General features: G+C 40.6%; 1 protein-coding gene across 1 annotated transcript in view; it reads right to left on the bottom strand.

Annotated features, from left to right (window-relative positions):
• The window catches only part of adss1 (adenylosuccinate synthase 1), a 37482-nt gene extending 21789 nt beyond the window's left edge, over nt 1-15693 (bottom strand). The window contains exons 1-3 of the mRNA XM_043697557.2: nt 15484-15693; nt 4283-4385; nt 2127-2189 (exon numbers count right to left, since the gene is read on the bottom strand). Coding sequence (XP_043553492.1) covers nt 2127-2189; nt 4283-4385; nt 15484-15657 — 340 coding nt within the window. The 5' untranslated portion in view covers nt 15658-15693. The remainder of the gene's footprint in view (nt 1-2126; nt 2190-4282; nt 4386-15483) is intronic.
• Between the last annotated feature and the right edge of the window lie 2491 nt (nt 15694-18184).

Genomic DNA, 18184 nt, shown 5'->3' with positions numbered 1-18184 from the left:
CATTAGTTCGAGTATGTATAAAGTAGTTTATGCTAATAGATTTGCTCATTAATTTATATACAAAATAGTTTAAACTAATAGATTAGTTTGTGGATGTAGGTTTCCTTGCTGAGCTGGAAGGTTCGTTTTCAGATGTTTCGTCACCATATTCAGTGAGCCTTCAGATGATCACCACAGGAAATTACATCACCAACCAAAGGAAACCTAAACACACAAATAGAAAGCAGACCATTGCCACCAGTGCTTCATCCAGAAGCTCACTGAAGATGTTACCTAGTATGGTGATGAAATGTTGAAAATGAATCTTCAGCTCAGCGAGCAAACCTACATCCTGAACCTCAACATGAGCTAAAGATCTTCTCAAAACTCTCTAACAGATTGGTTTGTATATATGTTAAGTAGGTTAATAAATTGGCTATATATTGTAGGACACATGTCTTCTTGTGATCATTTTGTTCAGACCTTAAAGAACCCATTAAATACTTGCAAGCTAATGATTCAGAGCTGCACGGTCAGATAGAAGGTGAAATACAAATTAAGGATCAACTGCATTACTGTCGTCACATGTTGGCAATTTTTCTTCTATGGGGCGGGACGGTGGCTCAGTGGTTAGCACTGCTGCCTCACAGCACCAGGGACCCAGGTTCAATTTCTGCCCCAGGCAACTATCTGTGTGGAGTGTACACATTCTCCCAGTGTCTGCGTGGGTTTCCTCCTGGTGGTCCGGTTTCCTCCCAGAGTCCAAAGATATGCTGGTTAGGTGAATTGGCCATGCTAAATTGCCTGTAGTGTTAGGTGGTTTAGTCAGGGGTAAATATAGGGGAATGGGTTTCTCTTCGGAGAGTTGGTGTGGACTTGTTGTGTCGAAGAGCCTGTTTCCACATTGTAGGTAATCTAATCTAATCTAATATATTTGTTTTGACAAAGATCATTAGATTTCTAATTCAAGATGTTTTGTTGAATTCAAATTGCACTGTAGCGTAATTTGAATTCATGTCCCCAGAACATTACCTGGAGCTTTGGATTACTTGTTCTGTGATGAAACACTTTTGCTGTCACATCTCACCTATATTTACAAAAGTGAAAGGTTTCACTTGTGCCACTTGCGTCATTTAGCTCTTTTGTACCTTTGCCTTCCACTAATTCTAACTGCAGTCCTGACTTTCATATCTGGGGTGGAGGAAGCCTGCTCTGTCTTTGGTTCTGTGGCTTTCGAACGTTGAGGTCGCTGTCTCTGGGTACTTTCGGGTAAGTATGGCCCAGGCCTCCAAAGAGGCTCCTGTCCAGATGCAGGCTCACCCTCCTCAGCTAAAACTGTTGCAGGCTGTAATCAAAGACATGGAGGAGGCTGAGAAACTGGACACTTCTGGATCCCATTTGACAACACATTTCAGTGGAAAATGGGAAAATTCCACCATGGTGCAGGGGGTAACATATTGACCTGGATAGAAGATTGGCTCACTAACAGGAACAAGCAGAATTGACAAAAATGGGTCATTTTGTGGTTGCAAGATGTAACAAGAGGTGTGCCACAGATTCCAGTGCTGGGGCTTAACTTTTGACAACTTCTGTAAGGGACTAAAGATATGGTTGCTAAATCTTATGACGTAGGTCAGAGGTTATACGTTAGTTATGGAGAGCTTTAGTGAGATCACTATATTTAAGAATGGATGTAAATGCATGGGAAGCAGCTCATGGGAAACTTACTTGACTAAAACTTGGAATGAGCTGGTTGAGGAGGAGAGATCGACAAGCTAGGTTTGTAACTGCTGGAATTCAGAAGAGAAAGAGGTGCCTTGATTGAGACAAAATTCTGAGGAGTCTTGGCAGGGTGCTTGTTTGTAGAAAGAATGTTTCCTCTTGCGGGAGAATACAGAACAAGGGATCACTGTTTGAAAATAAGGCCACCCAATTAAGACAGAGATAAGATTTGAAAGGTTGAGTGTCCTATTCATGTTTGATTTGTTTCAATGTATGGTGGTATGGGCTGAGGAAAAAAAAATCTATAAATTAACATAATTCTTTCATACATTTTATTATTCAATTCAAAATGATTCAAGAAGCTCTAATTTCAATGTAATATTTCACGTAACTGTTACAAAATATGCAAAGCTGAACAAGTGTACCTTTTCTTTCATTCTTTTCAGCTTCTTCAAACAAGCCAGGTAAATGTATTACAACACCATTCCCTAAAGTAGAAAAATACTATGTATTAGAATATGGTAATTAGGAATAGCTTTCAAATCTTTCAAAAAGAATCAGAAATACACTCCAAGTTCAGATCAGTATGAACGCCTTAAAACATCCATTCATTCAAAGGTGACATGCCTTACTGCGTAATAAACTCCTAACCGTGATATATTTTCAATCAATTCATTATGATACACCTTAGGAGTAGTTGAGACTTGACCTCTGACCTTCTGGTTCAGAGGAAGGGTCACTATCACTGCATCACAAGAGCCCTTTAAAGGTAAGACAGTGTTTCAAATTCCATTTAAATATGCATATAAGTTAACTCCGTGAATTCAGTTAGTCATGTTTCATTAACTTGTTCAGGCATATAATGGCATACATCTGGAGTAGATGGAATGGTGTCCAACCTTTAAATTGAAGGTCAGGACATTACCACTGCACCACAAAAGTTCTTTCCAAGCATTCTACTCTTGTAAAATTTATAGGCTTTAGGTCTCAAGATTTTTGAAGTTTAAAAGTTTCTCTCACTCTCCCTGCAATATTCCACAGTTTTATGGCTTCCTTCCTGTTTCATTGCTGAAAACAAGTGAACAATTCAGCTCACTGATCTGCTGTAATACTATGTGACATTAATATCCTTACAGGATCCCAATGGCTTTGAAAACTGGCACTCAGATTTTACTGCAACCAGTCATCTTCATTATTGTCATTCAAGCACTTGAGTCAAGTTATTTCTCGTGAAATATCTCTCAATGGACAAGTGATTTTTAACCATTATACTCAATGCTAAGTTCGCGCAGTGGGTGTGTGCTTACCTTTGGGATCATAAGTTCTGGTCCAAAGTCCCCACCTGCCTTGAAGATGAGTCAGAGAACATCAAACACCCGAACAGGTTGAATAAAAACCTCAGCTTGGATACACAAATGATTTTAGTTTGTTCATTCCTCCAATCCTAGTGATCTCTTATACTAGTATTTCATGATCTATGCTTAAGTATGGAACCACAGATGGCAGATCCCAGTTAGACTTCTCATGGTCATTTTTCTAATGATGTGGACAATATAATGTTTATTCTGGATAAGTGGTGCTGAAAGAGCACAGCAGTTCAGGCAGCATCCGAGAAGCAGTAAAATCGATGTTTTGGGCAAAAGCCCTTCATCAGGAATGAAGGCAGAGAGCCTGAAGGGTGGAGAGATAAGCTAGAGGAGGGTGGGGGTGCGGAGAAAGTAGCATAGAGTACAATAGGTGAGTGGGGGAGGGGATGAAGGTGATAGGTCAGGGAGGAGGGTGGAGTGAATAGGTGGAAAAGAAGATAGGCAGGTAGGACAAGTCATGGAGACAGTGCTGAGCTGGAAGTTTGAAACTAGGGTGAGGTGGGGGAAGGGGAAATGAGGAAACTGTTGAAGTCCACATTGATGCCCTGGGGTTGAAGTGTTCCGAGGCGGAAGATGAGGCGTTCTTCCTCCAGGGGTCTGGTGGTGAGGCAGCGGTGGTGAAGGAGGCCCAGGACCTCCATGTCCTCGGCAGAGTGGGAGGGGGAGTTGAAATGTTGGGCCACAGGACGGTGTGGTTGATTGGTGCGGGTGTCCCGGAGATGTTCCCTAAAGCGCTCTGCTAGGAGGCGTCCAATCTCCCCAACGTAGAGGAGACCGCATCGGGAGCAATGGATACAATAAATAATATTGGTGGATGTGCAGGTAAAACTGTGATGGATGTGGAAGGCTCCTTCAGGGCATTGGATAGAGGTGAGGGAGGAAGTGTGGGCGCAGGTTTTGCAATTCCTGCGGTGGCAGGGGAAAGTGCTGCTTATGCCAATTCCATTATTAAATGGACATTATGAATGAGCCTGACCATGTTTTCTCTAAGTGTTTTACATATTTTTGCCAGAAACTACTGAATAGTCAAGCTGATTTTTCTACCCCAGCCTACGGATGCTGCAGTGAATTACAGCATCCAGTCACCAGAGCTGAAAGTACTTAACAGCATGGAAAATGGAAAAAGCATATGTTCTCAATATGAATGGCAGTGACACATTTATCAATTATTTATTTCTCAAAACTTTGCAGTTTGTTCAAGTTAATTGACTTACCAATAAAGGAAATAGCTTTAGGGTTAATAATGCCACTTGGGAAAAGGTGAAAGTCGTATTCCTTTCCATCTGCAACGACCGTATGGCCAGCATTGTTTCCACCCTAAAAGATATTTGGAATTGCAAATTAGTGTCTGTGGCAAAACACTTAAGAGTAAATTGTGTTACTCAGAAAATATGAATACATTTGTAATCTTAAGAAATAGTACATGTATGGATAATGTGAATTAAAAAAAGAATTATTTTATTCAGAAAACTGCCATTTTTAAAGCAGTTCCACAGTGAGGAAGATGTTGCAGTAAAGTTTGTGTCCACAGCTCTTTGCAAGATGACTTCTCAATCTCAAATGCTACACCAAGTAGATATTCAGTAGGGACCAGGTACTTCCCAAGTGCAGGCAAGATGGAAAATCAAGAGATATGATGAGACAGTGAAGAAAATACATGAATACAGAACCTTGAACATATAGACATAGGGATCAAAAGTAAGAATCTAGAGCCCTTAGCTATACGATCTTTCCCTGTAATATACTCCTGGAATTCAGGAATTATTCTGGTATTTGTACACTACACTCCCACTAAAGCCAATGCATCCTACTGAAGGTGTGTACCCAGATGGCCGAAAACTCATCATATTATCTTGACAGGTAAGTGTTACGGAGAATGGTAAGTCCTTAATACCCCATCCATGCTACTTTGATCTTATAAACCTCAAATCTTATAAAGGTCAACCCTCAGCCTCCAATGGTCCAGGGAAACAGCTCCAGCCTATTCAGCCTCTTCCTATTACTCAAATGCTCCAACCTAGCTACATCCTTGTAAATCTTTTCTGAACCCTTTCAAGTTTCACCAACATCTTTTCAATAGGAGGGAAACTAGAATTGCACACAATATTCCAAAAGTGGCCTAACCAATGTCCTGTACAGCCGCAACATGACCTCAACTCCTATACTCAATGCCCTGACCAATGAAGGAAAGCATACCAAATGCCTTCTTCACTGCAGTTCTGGTCACCTCATTACAGAAAGGTAAAAGAGGGTTTGGAGAGTGTGCAAGACAGTTTTACCAGGATTGGAATGTATTAACTATATGGAGAAGTTGGACAAATTGGATTGTTTTCACTTGACCTCAAGGGCAGATAAGCGACCTAATAGACGAAGGAAGGTTATGAGAGACATGGATAGAGTGGATAGTTGGAATCATTTTTTCAGGATTAAATGTCAAATACTAGGGAGCATAGGTTTAAAGTCAGAGGAGTAAAGTTTAAAGGAGATGTGCAAGGCAAGTTTTTTTTTAACAACACAGAGGGAGCCCAGAATGCACGGCAGGGGACGTGGTAGAAGCAGCTATGATAACAATGTTTTAAGAGGCATTTAGACAAACATGAACAAACAGGGAATACAGGGATACAGATCATGTGCAGGCAGATGGGATTAGATTAGAGTAGCATTATGGTTGGCACAGACATGGTGGGCAGTGTGATATTACTTACAGAATTAGTTTGCTCTGCTGACCTGCAGGAAATTGGATGCCTCGAGGCGAGGGTGGAATGTCTCTGTACTACAGATAGAATGTAAGTGAATTTACATTGTCATCCCTTGCCATTCAGAGCCATTTGCAACATCATCACCTATGAAGTCAGCTGGAAGACTGCAATGGAAATTCTGACCACACCCTACAGTTATAAAAAAATACAATTCACACCAGATCTGGCCATTAAGGGATGATTTGCATTACATTGTTTTTGGAGACGACGTGGTCACTGCATTGTATCTTGAGTGGCATATAACTAAAAGGGAGTGACTGGGGGTTGTCTTGTGGGCATTACTGACTGTGATGTAAAGACTTTCTATAAATGAAGGACTGTTTCCTTTTGTTCGGATAGCTTCCTTGGACATGCTTCGCAAGCATAGCGAAGAGTGTTCAGGGTTTCTCCAAAGCATGTATTTATTGTGCTTAATAAACTTTGGTTGTTCACAGAAGTTGGTGTGTTGCAGTTGCATCAAGTGTGGAAGGATCTCAGGAAAAAAAGAACTTAACAGGCCGAAGGGTCTGCCCTGTGCTGTACTATTCTATATTCTATGTGTGAAGGTAAAAGAGATGGGGTAGTGGCATTGCTAATCAGGGATAGTATTACAGCTGCAGAAAGGGATGTCGCTGAGGGAGTTTGTCTACATAGTCAGTATGGGTAGAAGTCAAACTGGAAAGGTGCAGTCACTTTGTTGGGTATTTTCTACAGACCCACCTAAGTTGTAACAGAAACATGGAGGAGCAGATTGGAGGCAGATTTTGGAAAGGTGCAAAAGTAACAGGGTGTTGTCATGGGTGACTTTAACTTCCTAGTTCAAATAGTTTGGATGGATAGGTTTTGTCAGGTATGTCCAGAAGGATTCCTCATTCAATATGTAGATAGGCCAACTAGTGGGGAGGCCATATTAGATTTGGTGCTTGCTAGTGAATCATGCCAGGTGTCTGATCTCTCAGTGGGAGAGCATTTCGGTAATAGCGATCACAACTTCCTGACCTTTACTATACTCATGGAAAAGAGCAGACGATATTGGAAAGTAGTTAATTGGGGGAGGAGGAATTACAATGCAATTAGGCAAGAACTGAGGCACTTAAATTGGGAACAGATGTTCTCAGGGAAATACACAAAGGCTGAGGAACATCTCATCAAGACGAAGAAGGAAACTTACTTAAGGTTGAAAAAGCAAAGATCAGACAGGGCTCTAAAGGGTTACAAGGTAGCCAGGAAGAAACTGAAGAATGGACTTAGGAGAGCTAGAAGGGGGCAAGGAAAAGCTTTAACGGGTAGGATAAAGGAAAACCCCAAGGCATTCTACACTTATGTGAGGAACTAGAGGATGGCCAAAGTGAGGGTAGCGCCAATCAGGGATAGTGGAGGAACCTCTGCCTGGAGTTGGAGTAGTTGGGGAGGTCCTTAATGAATACTTTCCTTCGGTATTCACTACCGAGATGGTCCTTGATGTTTCCGAAGACAGCATGATACAGGTTGATGTCAAGAAGGAGGATGAGCTGAAAGTTTTGAAAATCACGAGCATAAATAAATTCCCTTGGACAGAAAGGATATACCCTAGGTTATTATAGGAAATGAGGGAAGAGATTGCTGCACCTTTGGCAATGATCTTTGCCACTGTCCACTGGAGTAGTGCCAAATGATTGGAGGGTGGCAAATGTTATTCCCTTGTTCAAGAAAGGGAATAGGTATAATCCTGGGAATTGGAGAGGATTTTGAGAGACAAGATTTATGATTACTTGGAAAACCATAGTTTGATTAGAGATAGTTAGCGTGGCTTTAAGAGGCAGGTCATGCCTCACAAACTTTACTGAATTCTTTGAGGATATGACAAAACACATGGATGATGGTAGGGCAGTGGATGTGGTGTACTTGGATTTTAGCAAGGCACTTGATGTGGTTACCTGTGGTAGACTCATTCAGAAAGTATGGAGGCACGGGATACAGGGAAATCTGGCTGTCTAGATACAGAAGTGGATGGCCCATCGAAGACAGAGGGTGGTGTTAGATGGAAAGTATTCAAGCCTGGAACTTAGTGTCCAGTGGTATTCCCCAGGGATATGTTCTGGGACCTTTGCTCTTTGTGATTTTTATAAATGACTTGGATGAGGAAGTGCAAGGATGGGTTAGTAAATGAGCCGATGACACTAAGATTGGTGGAGTGGTAGATAGTGGGAAAGGCTGTTGTAGGTTGCAATGGGACATTGACAGGATGCAGAACTGTGCTGATAAGCAGGAACTCAACCTGGAGAAGTGTGAAGTGATTCACTTTGAAAGGTTGAATTTGAATGCAGATTACAGGGTTAAAGGCAGGATTCCTGGCAGTATGGAGGAACAGAGGGATTTTGAGATCTATGTCCGGAGATCCCTCAAAGTTGCCACCCAAGTTGATTAGGGTTGTCAAGATAGTGTATGGCGTGTTGGCTTTCATTAGCAGGGGGATTGCGTTTAAGAGCCGCAAGGTTATGCTACAGTTCTATACAGCACACTTGGAATATAGTGTTTAGTTCTGGTTGCTTCATTATAGGAAGGATGTGGAAGCTAAAGTGGGTGGAGAGGAGTTTTACTGGGATTCAGTCTGGACTGGAAGGCATGTACTATGAAGAAAGGTTGAGGGAGCTAGGACTTTTCTCACTGGAGTGAAGAAGGATGAGAGGTGACTTGATACAAGATGATGAGAGGCACAGATACAGTGGATAGCCAGAGACTTTTTCCAATGGTGGAAGTGTGTATCATGAGGGGGCATAATTTTAAGGCGATTGCTGGAAGGTTTAGGGGAGATGTCAGGAGGTAGAATTTTTTTTTTTCTTACACAGAGCGGTAAGTGTGTGGAATGTACTGCCAGCAGTAGTACTAGAGTCAGATACATTAGGAGAAAGTGAGGGCTGCAGATGCTGGATATCAGAGCTGAAAATGTGTTGCTGGAAAAGCGCAGCAGGTCAGGCAGCATCCAAGGAACAGGAGAATCGACGTTTCGGGCATAAGCCCTTCTTCAGGAATGATTCCTGAAGAAGGGCTTATGCCCGAAACGTCGATTCTCCTGTTCGTTGGATGCTGCCTGACCTGCTGCGCATTTTCCAGCAACACATTTTCAGCTCAGATACATTAGGGACATTTAAGCGACTCTTGGATAGGCACATGGAAGATAGTACAATGAAAGGCTTTGTAGGTTAGTTTGATCTTAGAGTATGGTAAATGTCGGCATAACATGGAGGGCTGAAGGACCTATAATGTGCTGTACTGTTCTACGTTCTAAGTTGCTGAAAAATTTCAGCAGGTCTTGCAGCATCTGTTAAGAGACATCAGAGTTAACGTTTTGTGTCCAGTGACCCTTCCTCCCTTCTGAGGATGCTGCCAGACCTGCTAAGCTTTTCCAGCAACTTCTGCTTTTGATCTTTCGAAAGTATAGCATTGACTGTCAAGCATCTTGTGATGCCTAGTGATCATGAAAAGTACCATATAAATGAGAGGTGAAAATAAGCCCTTTCACGTTCTGCTACTACCACTTAATGTTTTCAGTACATCGCAATTAATAGGTGGCTTGACTATTGTTTGGAAGGTAATAAATGTTAGGTTTGTAGATAAAGTCTCTGTTAACAAAGTCTAGGCTCTATGGTATAATGGATAAAAATGTGTGCTTGAATAACTCTGATTTCTCTATTCACTATTCTGTACTTTCTGCTTATCTGTGTCTTATATACTTGACCCATAACAACAGTTCTAGAGGGGTCACTATAGAGCAGGACAAACCAGTCAGCCAGCTAAAGAAGCCAGCATCAGCACTTCAATCTTTAAAATATAGCAACATCAAGTAGTGCCAAAAATATTCAGCTTTACAGTATGCCAAGTGAGATTTGCTGAAATTGATTTACATTTCTGTACATCTTATTAATTTATTTCAAAAATGTAGTCTGGTGCAGAAATATAAACCTAAATGTAAAGCTTTATTGTTTCACAATCTGATTCTTTTCTAACATTTGTACTCGAAATACAGAACGGGTTCAAACATCTGCAAACAGTACTGCAAATTTTTTTTTAAAAAACTTCTTAACAGCAAATCATGCATGGGTTTCGGGATGAGTTTTTAAAGCACCTTCAACATGCAACAAAATAATGAAACATCCAAGTGACTGGTGGCACAACATCAGATCTTGTTTGACTGTCAACAACAGACATTTAACTGACCTTCTCATGTTCTTTCTGATGAATCCAGTCTGACCTTTAGCTACTCCACGAGGGAGACTGGACTGGATAGACAGCCGTGACGAACAGAAATATAGCGGTGTTTTCTATACAAAGATCTGAACTTTCACATAAGGACCACAGGGAACTACAGAACTGTCAGCCTTACGTTAGTAATAGGAAACATACTAGAATCTAATATGAAGGGTGTGATAACTGGGCACTTAGAAAATAATAATCAAAATTATTGGAGAAACTCAGCAGGTCTGGCAGCATCTGTGGAGAGGAAGTAGAGTTAATGTTTCGAGTCCAGTGACCTTCTTTAGATCAGCATTTTCTGTTTTTGTTCCAGATCTTCAGCAACCAAGTTTACTTTAAAAAAAAAAAATCAGGTTGGTCAGTCAACCTAGATTGATGAAAGGGAAACCAAATCACATAAACAATTATTGGAGAGCAGGGAATTAGTGAGAATATTGTGTATTTGGAATCTTAGATGGGATTCAATAAGATCCTACACAAGTTCGTAAACAAAAATAGAGCACAGAGGATAAAGGGTCCGATGCGGGATTGGTTAATAAAAAGAAAAAACAGTAAGAATAAATGGGGCATTCTCAAGGTGGCAGATAGGACTAGCACGGTTCAGTGCTTGGCCCTGAACTTTTCACAATTGATACCAATGATTTGGATGAGATAATCATCCCTGGGGTGAGGGAGTCCAGAACTAGAGGGCATAGGTTTAGGATGAGAGGGGAAAGATATAAAAGAGGCCTAAGGGGTAATTTTTTTCATGCAGAGGGTGGTACGTGTATAGAATGAGCTGTCAGAGGAAGTGGTGGGGGCTGGTACAATTGTAACATTTAAGAGGCGTCTGGATGGGTATATGAATAGGAAGGGTTTGGAGGGATATGGGCCAGGTGCTGGCAGGTGGGACTAGATTGGGATATCTGGTCAGCATGGACGAGTTGTACCGAAGGGTCTGTTTCCGTGTTGTACATCTCTATGACTCTATGACCAAATGGGAACATACGGATGGTGCAAAGAGGCTGCAAAGGAATTTGGATAAACTGAGTGAATGTGCAAGATCATGACAGATGGAATATAATGTGGATAAGTGTGAGGTGACCAACTTTGGTAGGGAGAATACTTATACAAGACATTACATAAATGATGAAAGATTTGAAAGAGCTGAAGATGCATTTGTCCTTCATAAGTCATGGAAAGTTAACATGCAGGTGCAACAAGCAATGATGAAGGCAAATGGTATATTGGCATTTATTGCTAGAGGATTACAAAGGGAAAGATGTCTTGCTTCAACTGTATAGAACTTTGGAGAGACTGCTTTTGGTGAATTACGTGCAGTTTGGTCCCCTCACCTAAGAAAGAAAAAACTGCCAGAGTGCAACAGAGGTTCACCAGACTAATTCATGGAATGGTGGGATTATCCTATGAGAAAGGATTAAGAAGATAGAGTTTATCATCTCTGGAATTTAGAAGAATGAGAGGTGATTTCATCGCAACTTGAAGAATTCTTAAAGGGCTGGATGCAGAAAGGGTGATTCTGCCAGTAGATGATCTAGAAAAAAGGAACATAGGCTTAGAATAAGGGGAAGAAATTTAGGAGGAATTTCTACATATAGGTAGTAAATCTTTGGAACAGTCTAACCCTGAGTGCTGTGGAAACACTGTCATTGTGTATTTTCAAGTCTCAGATTGATAAATATTTGGAGACTAATTACTTCAGGGGACATTGGGATAGCACAGGAAAATGGCATTGTTGATGATTAGCTATGTCGTGGAAGGATATTGCAGGCAAGAGGAGCTGAATGATGTATTCCTGCTTCTATCTTATGAACGAACAGATAGTTCAGTTATAATTTGGAAAAAGATAAATAAATACTTACATACAGATGCTGGGGGAAGAAATCCAACTTTCAGACGCTGAGGCCAATTGTTGCAGAAAATAAAGATCTCTCAGCTGTGGGGCCTAGAACCAGGGCATACAGTCTCAGAATAAAAGGGAAGCCATATAGGTCTGAAATGAAGGACATTTTTACTCACAGAATAGTGAATCTTTGGAATAGAGAATTCCAAAGAGCGATAGAAGTCCAGTCATTATTAATTTCAAAATCATATGATACAGGTTTTAGTCCAACAGGTTTATTTGAAATCACAAACTTTTGGAGTGCTGCTCCTTCATCAGATGACGTGTGTTTCACCTGATAAAGGAGCAGCGCTCCAAAAGCTTGTGATTTCAAATAAACCTGTTGGACTATAACTTGGTATTATGTGACTTCTGACTTTGTCCACCCCAGTCCAACACCGGCACCTCCACCTCATTATTAACTTCAACAGATCAAAAGATTTCTAGCTACTATTGCCATCAAGGGATGTGGGGATAGAATGGGAATATCACATTGAGGTTGATCTAAAATGGCAGAACAGGCTTGAGGGACTGAATGGCTTGCTCCTGCTCCTATATTCTTTATGTCATACTCCTAAAGATGCCACAATATATAAAATGCAGGATAGGAAGACTGTAATAATACAGATGAAAGGTGTAAATACAAATTTGCTTTCATGGTCAATCGTGAGTGGCATTGAATTGTTTGGATTTTATTGCGCAACTTTAATTCCCCTGAGAAAGTAGCAGAGGGAGTCCTCTTCTTGAAAGAAGTTTGATAAACTCAATTGCTGTCAAGGCACTTTGAAGATAAACTTCAAGCCAACAACAAAATAGAGTCACACATTGCCCAGACCAAGAAAGGATGTATGTTCTTTCGGGAAGAAAATACCTTCAAATAAATCAAGCAGCAGCTGGTCAAGAACAAAACATTAGACAGCATTATTACCAGTCTCTTCAAGTGGCTGTATAATAGCTTGTCAACTTGAAAGTCATTGATTTTGGCTGATGAGCAATACTTCTTTCAGAGTAAAGGCGAATCTCTTTCTTAAAAACTGATTATGTTTATGAATGCAGAATGAAATGTTTAATGTAAAAAGGATCATGAAGACTTAACACAAAAATAAGAGCTTTCTGAACAGAACTGTTCCTAATGAAAAAAAAGTTGACAAAACACTTTTTAATGTGAATACTGGAGACTTTTAAAAACCACAATAATGACAGCTCGAATGTAAGCATCTCTGTCATGTTAAACCACCCAAGATTCAACATAAATATCAACGTAACAACTATTATGTGAACCACTTATTGAAGTGCATCATTACACATGTTGTTAATGGGTACAGCTACAGTAATGATATTCTTTGCATTGAGTGCTCTATTGTTGTGATTCATATCCACTCCATGGTAAAAATTCCCTATAAATACTACTGCTTTCAACCCAAGAGAATATCTAAAACTGACAAGGCTGCTTAAGATTTTTAAATTATTAGCCTGTAACACATTGCATCAAGTCCTGATTATTCATCTACCCCAGGTGCATGTTCACCTGCACTGGCTCCCAGTTAAACAAAACCTTGATTTTAACATTTTCATCTTCCTTTTAAAATCACTTCTTGCCGCTCCCAAACCCTGTCATCTCCTTCATGCCAGCCCTAAAATGTTTGTGTTCATCTAATTGAGGTCTCGAGTAATCTGATTTTATTCACTCCACCACTGATGACACAGAATGTTCAGAGTCCAAGTTCTGGAATTCCCTCCCTAAACCTCTTTTCCTTTCCACCTGTCTTTCCTATTTTAAATTCCTTAAAGGTTTACTTCATCAATGAATCTATATTTCTATGGTCTTCTCCTTGCCAATCTTTTCTTTAATCCAGTATCTAATTGTTTTTGTGAACCATAATCTACATTTGTGGAAAGCCTGATTTTCAGGAAAGATGGTTAGCACTTACTTGCCATTGATGACATCAGCAGTTGGCTGCTATGGTGATTCCAGTTGGGAGTTGTTTCTTTCAGCAGTGTCTGATCTTGATTTATGCTTACAGAGCTCTCTCATTCAGAACTTCCCATTTCCTTGGTCCGTTAACCATATAGCCCAAGTAATAAGTCAAAATATAACCACACTAAGAAGTAAAGGCTCTTTACATCTTAGAAACTTGCACTATTCCACATCAAAGTTGCAGCCTGCTAACTTAGAAATATTGTTTAGGAACAAATTACTGCAGCTGCTGGAATCTGTACTGAAAACAGAAATGCTGTTCTGATGAGTAATCTGTACTCAAAATGTTAGCTGCTTTCCATGGATGCTGCCTGGTCTGCTGCGATTTCCAGCACTTTTTGTTTTCACTTGAAGTATTGTTTGCTGTACGTATATTCTGGGATTCTCAAATTGTAGCTCTCATACTGTTCTAAAACAGAAGAACAGACAATCGGATCCACTGCTAAAATGACCAGATAAACTGATATTGAGTGCACTGTTCACACAAGAACACTTTTAAAAAGTACTTGTTGCTCAACATAATTGAGTGTAATCTTGCAAAGAGTTGGATAGTTAAGGATTCTCAATAGGCAACCTTTTGACAAAATTAATTGTAAAGTAGTTCAGTCAAAGCATCCCTTTTTAAAGAAACATTTCCTTTATTGAAATACAGGAAAGATGATTTTATAAAATCTTCAAGGCAGGTGTGGATTTATTAGCTCCCACTCATTGATACTATATCAATACTTGACAAGAAAAAGCTTGTACTAGTAACAAGCGATTGCTGGTAACAATAAAGTACAGATGGTGATACCATCAGTTCAGCAGCTAAAGGTTTGTGGTGACAAAAATTCATTCTGATGTAAAGTGTCCTACTGTCTGTTCAAATAAACTCAAAAGTAAACGAGGGCTGACTTCAGCAAGTTCTTCAAGTAGCCTACAAAATTTCAACTATGTTTTTTCAGACAGGATACAGTTATTGTAATCACTTAAGCAACAGTTTCATGAGGCAGTTGGATGATGTGTATTGGTCAATTAGTTTGGGGCAAATTGCTTCCTTCAGCTGCATGTCTTTCGATCAGTCTAAACTTTATATTTTTAATCTCATAACGAAATACACTTTAGTTACGCCCTCCTAAACAACTGAACATACACGATTTTATCAACATTACAAACAATATGCCGGCCTCAAGCTGATATTTTTGGCGGAAGAGTGCATGTCTCTCAGAACCTACTAAAACTCTTCTCTTAACTATCAGTTACAATTGCGTCAGGGGACGCTCGACCTTGATAGAATCTGAGGCCACTTTCACACTAAACAAAATCCACGTCTATTTTTAGTCAAGTTTTCATTCCCTGCACTGGATGACTGACCTACTCTCAAGACGGAATGGTGTCACAACCAATGAGGTTAAAATCAGAAATGGTTCCTATATCGCAGCTATAAATTGCAAATTAACGTATGAAATAACGAAATGAAATAGAAGCTAGAAGCTACATTCCCCCCGTGTTTGTAACTTAAAAATCAAAGTTTGGGAAATGGAATCTGTCACAATGTAATATAGCAGCATGTGCCAGAGTTTCTTTTGCAGGAGCTGCCCTTACCTGGCACCTGCAGACAATGTCAGCATCAGTGGCCAAGAGGTCGACCACCTTACCCTTGCCCTCATCTCCGCATTGCGCACCGAGGGCCACTGTCACTTTATTGCCGCCGTTCCGAGGCCGCTTGCAGCCGCTGTAGTTTCTATGGTCACTGCCCCGCCGGCTGGATTCGCTCATCGCTGCTTCTCACCAACACCAAGCAGAGCGCGCACTGCTCGCGCACGAGCACCGCGGCCGCGCATCCGCCCACACACCTACAGCTGAGCGCGTGACCATAGGACCCTCCTCCTTTCCCGGCTGGGATCTTCCTTGCTTCTGACATTGGGCCGCCCGGGACTGCTTTGAATCATCAGAGAATTCTTCAGAATGTTCCCAGAAGAGTCAAATATTTGTGGATGTTGCAGGTGTGAAATAGGAGAGGAAAATATGTTGGAAGAATTGACAGGTCTTTGGAGAAAGAGTTTACCTTTTTAGGCTGTGTTTCACGATTAATATGTCAATACGCTTTTAGGAATGTACCATAACTGTATCACAGCATATCATCTGAGACTACAAAGACCTCACACTCCATCTTACAGCAGATCATTTGAAGCATGTAACTTAATAGCTTAACGTTGTGCCAGACGCTGATATGCCTGAATAATGCAATGTATATAATACCTACGTGTAATAGATGTTCTGTTGGATTTTTCAATGCCTCAATACATTTACCTGATTTCTTCTGTTACAAGAGATAATATAAACATTGTCCAATCTGATAATATAACCATGTTGGAGGCAAAAATTGCATAATGGTTAGTGGTGGTCACTACCTATAAAGAAGGTGTCAATATTTTGGTGGAAGCTATTTGGAAGATTAACTGAACAGCAGATTTGGGCATCAGTGAATTGTAACAATCAGTAGCATTTGTTTCTGACGGTACAGAATGCTGTGCAGATTTGTAGATAGGGCATTGACCGTTAAGACGACAGAGCTAACTTTCTTTCAGTTCATTCAAAAAAGGATTATCTAAGAGAGTTGTACTGAAAAAAACGAGGCTGAAGCTACAAATACAATCAAAGCTAAAGATTACACATACTTGTACAACAGCAGTGAGCACACTGCCTTTCTCTTAAAAGGATTCCTGATGCACTTTCAGTTAAATGATCCTAAAAGCTCAGTTCAAAAGCACTTTGAGCAGAAGATATAGCTAAAGAACACTACAAAAGCAACTATTTACATCAAGAATGTAAACAAGGGCAAAAGTAGACCATTTGGGCCATCAAGGTTGTCCTGCTATTCAATAAGATCATGATTGATGCATTCTAGGCCTCAACTCCTCTTTTGTGCCAGCTCAGCCTAACCATCAACTCCCTGTTATTTCAAAAGTCTACCTACTGGAACAAAGTGGCAGCATTCGCTTTTACTTTTTTTTTTCTTCTTTCAATTTTTTTTAAACTTACCTTCTGTGGAGAGCTCAGTTGCTTCAAGGGAGTCGAGGTTGTATATCTGGTGGTGACGGTGGGGTGGGAATTGTGAGTCTGTTCCTGGCATTGGCAGAGGGAAGCAAGTTTGGGCCTAGTACCCAGTATAGAATACGTCAGCTTCAGAGCTAGCTGCATTGTTGAGATTGGCCCTGTGTGGAATCGTGGCAGTGACAATGTTGGTAGAGGCAAGATGGCAATGTGACATCTGGCGAAGGAACTCAAGGCTGGCCGACTATTTCCAGCTGGTGTTGGTCTCTGAGTTGGGGTGGAAGAGCCTGGATCCAGGCCTATGGCCTAGCATTTAAGAAGGACTGTAATGTTGAACTTCTAACATTATTTCTTTATTTTCTACTTTATATCTAAGACTAGGTACCTGTGTATCTAAGATGGCACCGGGAATAGTGACTGTACACTTTTCACTGTACTCTTGTATTCCTGCACTTGAGTATACATGACAATAAAATCTAATTCACTACTTCCTCTTTGAGTACATGCAATGATTTAATCTCTACAACTCTGGGGTAGAGATTTCCAGATACTTGCTACCCTCTGGAGAAGAAATTATTTCACAAATCAGTTTTAAATGAATGCCCTTTTATTTTGTAACTGTGTTCCCCAGTTTAAGATTCCCTAACTAGTGGATACATCTACTCAATTTCTACACCGTCATGCTCCCTTGTGTGTTTTCATTAAGATCACACCAAATTATTCCAAACTCTAATGAATAATTAGAAACTACTCAGACCCCTTGGCATCATGATGCCCCACAAACCCACCAACACACTAAAACAGCAGCTAGTGAACTTGAAAGACCCTATCCAGACAACAAGCAAAACTAATATCATTTACAAAATACCGTGCAAGGACTGTAACAAACACTACACTGGGCAACCAGGCAGAAAACTAGCCACTAGGATACATGATCACCAACTAGCCACAAAGCGACATGATCCTCTCTCAGTAATATGCTTATGTACAAATAAAGAAGGACACCTCTTTGACTGGGACAACACATCCATCCTAGGACAAGCCAAACAAAGACATACACAAGAATTCCTAGAAGCATGGCATTCCAGCTGGAACTCTATCAACAAACACATTGACTTGGTCCCGATTTACCATCCCCTGAAAAAAATAACATGAAATGATATCACCACAGAAAATGACATCACCAACCCAAAGAAACCCAAACGTATAAATAGAAAGCCGGAATCATCAGCAATGCTTCGTCCGGAGG

Source organism: Chiloscyllium plagiosum, unplaced genomic scaffold (genome assembly GCF_037043375.1).
Source record: "Chiloscyllium plagiosum isolate Xiang-an unplaced genomic scaffold, Cpla_swu_hap1 HiC_scaffold_8, whole genome shotgun sequence".
In the NCBI taxonomy this organism is placed as follows: domain Eukaryota; kingdom Metazoa; phylum Chordata; class Chondrichthyes; order Orectolobiformes; family Hemiscylliidae; genus Chiloscyllium; species Chiloscyllium plagiosum.
This window is presented reverse-complemented; position numbering and strand designations above follow the sequence as displayed.